At 37.4% G+C, this 7,640-nt stretch overlaps 1 protein-coding gene across 1 annotated transcript; it reads right to left on the bottom strand.

The window, feature by feature from the left end:
* Nucleotides 1-1,668: 1,668 nt before the first annotated feature.
* LOC122066248 (ferric reduction oxidase 2-like) lies at nucleotides 1,669-7,275 on the bottom strand. Its single transcript, XM_042630076.1, has 8 exons — nucleotides 6,755-7,275; nucleotides 6,561-6,651; nucleotides 6,274-6,471; nucleotides 5,913-6,147; nucleotides 3,576-3,903; nucleotides 3,237-3,480; nucleotides 2,213-2,916; nucleotides 1,669-1,987 (listed from the first exon to the last, which is right to left on the bottom strand). The coding sequence occupies exons 1-8, from the start codon at nucleotides 6,930-6,932 to the stop codon at nucleotides 1,848-1,850; spliced, it is 2,118 nt and encodes a 705-aa protein (XP_042486010.1). The 5' UTR covers nucleotides 6,933-7,275; the 3' UTR covers nucleotides 1,669-1,847.
* Between the last annotated feature and the right edge of the window lie 365 nt (nucleotides 7,276-7,640).

The following is a 7,640-nucleotide window of genomic DNA, read 5'->3' as shown; positions in this document are numbered from 1 at the left end:
GAAAAGGCATACGAAATACAAGAGTACATACTTTTTAATAATAGTATGATATTGCCTCTTGCTTATTGTTTCAAGATTTTTAAATTGAATTGCCTTTCTTTGATCAATTGAGCACAACTTAAGTAAGTCTACTCGGCCCAATAAGTGAATGCAACTGCTGGAACTCCAAGGAGGTTGTTTCTATTAGTGTGAACCCAATAACATTGCTAAATTAATTGGATCGGATAACTTTTGCACCTGAAATCACCTCACAAAAATCATGATTAACTCAGGAAGGAAAACATGTAAGCTTGGAACGACAGATATAGTTCTCCCTCTTGATGGTAGCTCTTCCACACCTAAGCGAAGCTAGAAATTGATGCCTCTAACGCTTGAATGAATTAAAAACTCCAAGAGAAACACACACGATCTCTTAGTTTTAAGGTTTCACAACCCTTCATTCTCAAGCTTACAAGTAGGGAGAGGGAGAGAGAAATCAATAGAGGGAGGAAGGAGACTACCGAAATCATGTGAGGCCTCCTTCTCCCTCCTCTTTATATAGATCCCACTTTGGGGTTTCCCTAGATTGTTTTCAAATTGGGATTCTCAATCTCTACTTACCGTGTTCATCTATTGGGATGTTTCGTATTATTAGATTGTTGCTAAAGGGAAAGAAGAGGTAGAATAAAAAAGGGATCTATGTACTTAATATGATTAATCTAGATTAAAGTTTTTTTTTTTTTTTTTCGATAGGTAATTTGTATGTATTAAGGAAAAAGAAAAATATAAAAATATAGATTAAAGCAACCCCTATAATCTTCTTTGGGCAGACTAAAAGAAAGGTTGAGAGATCCCTAAATCAAACAGGACAAATCCTGTAACATAGTTCATCTAATATAGGAAGAAAAGTTTTAACAATTAGGAAAAGATGCTAAGAAAGAATTAAGTAACCCAATCACAGGAGTGAAGAAAGTACGGGGCACTTTTCATGCGATGACTCTTCCACAGAAAGCTTCTCACTATTGGATGGGTCAGGTTTCTAAAGACTTTAGAGCCACCGTCCTCATTTGATTCTGATGCTTCCTCTGAAAAAAAATCCGAATGTATACCCTCTATATTATCATCTTGATGGGTCACCTCCTCACTGTGGTTTAACTCAACTTGATCTATCACCTCCTCACTATGATTCAACTGTCTCTTCATCTGAAGAAATAACAGAACATACAAGATGCTCAGCTCCCTTGAAATAAGTCGCATCTGCTATAGATTTGGGAGTCAAATCTTCAATCAACCTATCATTATCCTCTCCATTTGCCACATTAACATTGTCTCTTTTAGGTATATTCTCCACCAGATTTTTTGAGGAAGGCAAAACCGTGGTCAAATGATTAGTATAAGAGATTTTCTTGGCTGAGTCACCACCTGTTGTTGTAGACAGTTCGCATCAGGTAATTTAAAACCATTTACTCTTCATAAAAGTAGGTAGTTGTAATTGATCTAATTAGTTGTACATCAGCCCCTCACCAAATATTATCACATTTGAACTATAGAAGCTGTAATTAAATTATAGCCGAATCCTAGTTCATTGAACATACCTATTCCAAGATTCTATGATCGTGATCGAACCCAAAATATTTTGAAATTCTCAAATTCTTAGCCATGTTGGGATTTTGGATCGAGAGAGAGAGAGAGAGAGAATATGCCACATTATGGAATAGGGTAGAAATAAAGTTACATTTGCGGCAACTAGTGAAACACTAACGAAAACACACAAAGGCACAACTTTTTTACAAGCGTATCGCTTTTTTTTTTATATGCTAATAAACATAACTAAACATTTAATACATATCCTTCCCTGATTGCACAAACTACCAGCTGAAGCTAGTGGATCCAAAATGAAGGTTCTCTGCAAGACCAGATGCACAAATTGTTGCAACCTCTTGTCGTAACTTCCTCGGGCCAGAAACTAAAACTCCAACTCTTGATCCTTCACACTCAAGCAGTATCTCTGCAATGAGGATACAGTTACACATTTTAGTTCTTGAATAGAATCATTGAGATTCTTATATTTACACTTACCAACTCAATTCAACTCAGCTTCATCCCCACTAGATATCTATAGGCCCCAAGTAGTTATTAATTAATTGAAGGTGAACCATTTCAAACCGTTTATTCCTTACACAAAAACCCTTACAAAGATGTGCAAGGCAAAAAGGTGAAATTAATAACTTACTCTTTAGGTTTGGTCTTTTTCTATAATGCACCTTAGCAGCATCAACAAGGGACTGATGAGGGAGACTTTCCAAATCGCAACCTGCGTCGTAAGACACTGAATATGGCGATGTCATCGGTGTTGGAGCATCCACATTCTGAATTTGTTTCGCTTCCAGTGCTATTTGCTTCTTGTTCCAAAGAAAGGCTACACTAGCTGTCATAGCTATGAAAGTACATAGGAATAACATGTTCAAAAGAGCTCTTGGGGTATAAGAATAGACGTTGTTGGTGTTGTGATCAATTGGGTATATGTAGTAACGCATCAGTAATCCCAAGAATAGAAGGAAAATAATGAAAGAAGAGGAGATTATAGCTCCAAGCCAAAGCCAGCTGTTTGGGCCAAGTATCGCAGAGATGGGAGCATCAGTCACATTGGGCTTGAAGCATAGGAACCTGATTTGTTTTTGGGGGTCTGATTTGGGCTCTTCCTCTCTTGTTACATAGGCTTCAATTTGTAGTTGCAAAGAAGAAATGTCAGTCAGGGTCCCTGACATTGGTAGGAGTAAGTCTAGCACTGCAAGACTAGAAGAGTTCTTGAAAGCACAAACAAGGAGAACACTGGGAGACTTAAACCCTAACTTGGTTTTAAACAAGAGCTCTCTAATTATAGAGATGAATGATGTAATGCCGCTTCCTCCACTTACCATCACAACCATGTCATGTCTGCACATCATGTCAAAAGTGTTTTAGGCTTAATAGAATTATTTTATTGACACCCTCAATGTATTTTTTCCAATGAGAGTAATAGTATCATTTCAAATGTGTATTAAAAAAATGTTCATGATAATGACACATTTTGATATAAATTAATGATACATCACTTTCAACTCATTTTTTAAAACCTTTTATGCCTCTATCTTAAAAGACTCTTGAGAATAAGAAAAGGTAAAATAAAGGAAAGTTTCAAATTCTAAATATGCCTAGAAAGGTGTCATTTAGATACTTCCTTAATTAATTGATCTTTCCCTTCTATAGCAACAAACCTAATGAAACTAGTAGATGCAGGTCCGTAGGGTCCTTCAATAGAGACGACAAGATGGGGCACAGGTGAGGGACATGAAAGCATTTGGTAAAGTTTTTTGGTCCAACTTCCTTCACTTTTCACCACCACACTTAGCTTATCCTGATCCATATTACTGTTGGAAGTTACAGTAAAAGGATGCCATTGTAGCTTTGAAATGCTAGGCACATTGATGAACACAGTGCTCATAGGAGTGTAGCTCATCCCTAAACGAATAAAACTGGCATAAATCAGTACTTCTATATAATGTGAAAAAGGATTAAACTTAAACCTACAATTAGTTTAATGATTATAGTTTCACCTGGGCTCTTGGAGAAGTTCAATTCGACGGTTTCACAAGATAAAACACGAGCGGAGACTAAGCGAATGCTTTTTCTAGATTGCAAGAATCGCAAGTAACGATCAACCAAGAATAGGTAAAAACATGGTAGCATCATGCAAGCATATACAATCCCGACATGTAATATGAAGAAGATGATGAAGAGGATGTAGAAGTGATGGGTATAGAAGAAGAGCTCAAACATTTTTCGCCTTATGCGAGGGAAGGTAGTTGCCCACAAGACTAGTCCAGAGAGTAAAGACACCTCTCCTGCAATATTTGATACTCCAACTTTATCCCACTTTAGCATCTGCATCACAAATATTTGTTTCTCCAACTTTTCCGTTAAATGTTTTAAAAAAAGGAAAAGGGGAAGGGGAAGGGGGGAATCTAATTGTTTTTGTGGTTGTGGTTTCCTTATGTTAGCTGGTTTTCTTCCTGCTGATGGCAATACCAAAGGTGAAAAAGTTTAGCTTTACTTTGATTTAGTTGTGTCTAGATACTCCCAATCTGATTTTGTATATTCCTTTTTTTTTTTTTTTTAATACATATGATCATTTAGCTAAATAAAATAAGCTCATTTATTAAGTTTGAGAATAATTAGTAGAATAGTATAATTTGAAATGGTCGTTTAATGGGGAAAGAATCATATGTCAAAAATATTTTCCATTAACTAAATCTTCTTTACCAAATTAACATCACTTTCCACATGGTAAACATGGATAGACAATTTCACCCCAAAATAAGCTCATATAATATGTAAAAGTGAGTCCATAATTTCACAATTTTCATCATAATACTACAATTTTTTGAAGTTTTACTTTTACTATTGGATCACTTCTTCTATTTATATTGAATTAATATCCGACCATGAGATAGGTGTAGGGTCTTCCTTCACATGGATCTACTAACCTTTGCTACTTTAGAAGTTGGTGATCAACACTAGAACATTCTTGAGAGCGGATCATGTCTTCATACGAGAACCATTCTCATAACGGGGCTAATCCACACAGATGAAATCTACCCAACAATCAACTCTGATGGTGAATTCCATCTATATGGATCAGCCCATATGAGATCCTGATCCACACTCAACATTACTTGGAAAGGTATAACATGGATCACCACACTTCCAGATCTGAAAATTTGGGGCATTTTATAATTGTATAAAAACATCTTATTTTCAAAAGATTAATTTTATTGTTTCTCAACAAAACAAAATCATAATCTGATCTAAAGAAAGTTCATTTAAATTACATGATAATAATCTGAAACTTATTAGCCATGTGTAGAGTCCGCTTAAAAAATTGTTAAGAAGGCACAGGCCCGGCTTTGACCATTTGGGCCAAGGGTTGGCCATCCAAATGTCGTTCCAATATAACATGAACCTTCGTCCACAACGAGAAAAAAAAGAGTCCAACCGCTGTAACACTTTGAGTGTGAATCAAGTTCTAGTATGAAAACCATTCTTATATGATTGATCCATACAGATGGAATTTACCAGAGAGTTAATTGTTGGATAGATTTCATGAATCAACCTCGTGTGAGATTTGATCCGCTCTCCTTATGCCATTGAAGCACATCTAGTTTAGGTCCTCTACTAGTCAACTATCATAGGGAAACGGGTCATGTGCGAAAGTGAAAATACACACGTGACACCATATGAGGGATAATAATGATACAAGAGTTAATCGCCACTTCATGGCCCTATAAAGAATGAAGACAAGTCGGTTTACTATCGATCTCTTTTATTCATCTTTTAGTCAAGGAAGACAATGAAGACAAGTCGGTTTACTATCGATCTCTTTTATTCATCTTTTAGTCAAGTGGAAGGCTCCTCCTATCGAAACGATCCTAGGATGTCTAACTCCTTTATTGGGTTAGTCGTGTGTTAAATTATGGACCTTTTTAATTGCATAGTCCACTGTGTCAAAGAATTTATTTTTTGTTTTTAATTATTAAATTGAAATTATCTTAAAGTTGTCAAAGTGTTTTTTATTGGCATTATTACGTCGACTTGAGCATCAGTGGCGTGGTAAGGAAGCATTGCACAATGCCCATTCATGAATAAACACTGCAACAAGATATTTCTTGTATTTTTATATATTGATAGCAATTCGTGGTACCTTTGCCAATAGATTCAAGGGGTCCCAAGAGGGCTTGGGGTGTAGAGTTCTTAGAAATTTGTACTTCGATTCCCAACCCCTCTCCCACCAAGTCGGGGGATCTAAGAATAAATTATGTGCCCCATGAAGGATGGAGCATTTCTTTGCAAAGATCATCTGGCATCAATACTCATAATTAAAGTACTTGTAATACCTCCGAGATTTGATGGGTTGAAGCCCAATAGATGATGTAACAAAGGCCATGAGCAGTGAAAAAGGTCATAACTATATGTCCAAGCAATATATGATACTTGATGCTGGCCTCAGACGTGAGCCCGACGAGCGGCAAGACCGACGATCCTCGGGTCACTGGGAAGAATAAAAAGGCAAGACATATGTTACCAACAACGCCTAGAAATAGAGCTGTACTGTCCAGCTTTGCTTCCCACCTGCCAAAACAAATCGCGTCCATTAACACAGTTCTTTGATCCGTCATATTGATCCTATAAATTATTCATATCAATTGTTAGATCATATATAATACAATACAATCTTAACGACGAACGAGTTCATACACTTTCTCCCCATCCTCCGAAGCTGATTGTGCAGTTATCTCGTTGAAGCTCAAGTGCAAATATGTGGATAAGGACCAGACTAAGAGTGCAATGAACATGGAGAGAAAGGCTAGCTCTGTCCATGAAACAATCCCTAGAGGACCTTTCATTAGCACCGGTCTTGACCATTTCGCCAATCGCCGGTGATGGTTGGTCTCGCTGTTTAAGATAATCCAATCAATCCTAAATGGGATAATGGAGGTTTAATTTTGTAGAAAATATAAGAATAAGAACAGAAACATACGTACCTCGCAACACGTTTCTTCCCCAAATGAAGATAAACACAGCCCAAGGAAGCAATGAATAAGACTGGGAATGTGAACATGAGGAGTTTATCTCCTAGAGAAAGTATACGACAGAAGATAGATAAATAAATAAACATGGTAAGTGTTTATTGCATGGAACCAATTTTCTATGAGCATTGATGGAAAATAACTATAACCTTGTCGGCCGAAATATGTGGTTGAATCAATCTTCGCTCGGATTTCAGGCAACCATTTCTGCCTGTATGTGTTGGTGGGCATCATGATCCAGATGAAAACAATCCCAACAGAGACCAGAAGGAGGAGAAGCCATATTGCTGCCCTAACCTTCTTGATTGCCTCCGATGATCTTTCCATACTTCTCTCTGTCTCTCTCTCTCTCTCAAAACAAAGCAGCCAGGATTGTGGGGAATGTATCTCGGCAAGCGCTTATTTATAGCCAAGAATGAATTTATAATATTTTAAGCCCAAGAGATTCTCTTTTTTTTTTTTTTAAGAGATCATTTGAATTAAGACAAAGAAATAGATCCAAGATACAGTGACTAGCTGAAAATAGCTTCCAGAAACTTAGCCCAAGAGATTCTCCAACACAACAGTTTAACTACAATGTACCAGTTCTCTCTCTCTCTCTCTCTCTCACACACACACACACAGAGTGAAGCAGAAAGTGGAGGATCTCTTTGGGGCTTGTTTATCTCTTGGGTGGAAGTGGGATCAGGCAGTGGACATTGGATACGTGGCAATGTCTGTAAATATGACAATGGGAGGGTCAACGATGGAAATGAATGAGACTTGCATAAGCCCTAATAAAAGGAAATATATAACTATCCCAAAATTTGCTGGGTTGACCCTTCCTTTAATATGGCGGTGTTTGAGGCAGTGTTTGTTTGACGTGATAAGTGTGTGCACGGCGCCTCCAAGAGTGTGTTAGGTGTGTGTCAAAATGTGTGTGGGGTTTGATCTGTTGAGTGCTTTCCCTAGTCAAACTCGAGTCCCCGTGGTTTCCTCGTGGACCATATTAGGTCAACTCTCCTCAGCCATCCCGTATGCTATTCTCATGTTCTT

The sequence above is a fragment of the Macadamia integrifolia genome, unplaced genomic scaffold (assembly GCF_013358625.1).
Source record: "Macadamia integrifolia cultivar HAES 741 unplaced genomic scaffold, SCU_Mint_v3 scaffold23, whole genome shotgun sequence".
Classification (NCBI taxonomy): domain Eukaryota; kingdom Viridiplantae; phylum Streptophyta; class Magnoliopsida; order Proteales; family Proteaceae; genus Macadamia; species Macadamia integrifolia.
The sequence above is the reverse complement of the archived record's forward strand: the minus strand, read 5'-3'. Positions and strand labels throughout refer to the sequence as shown.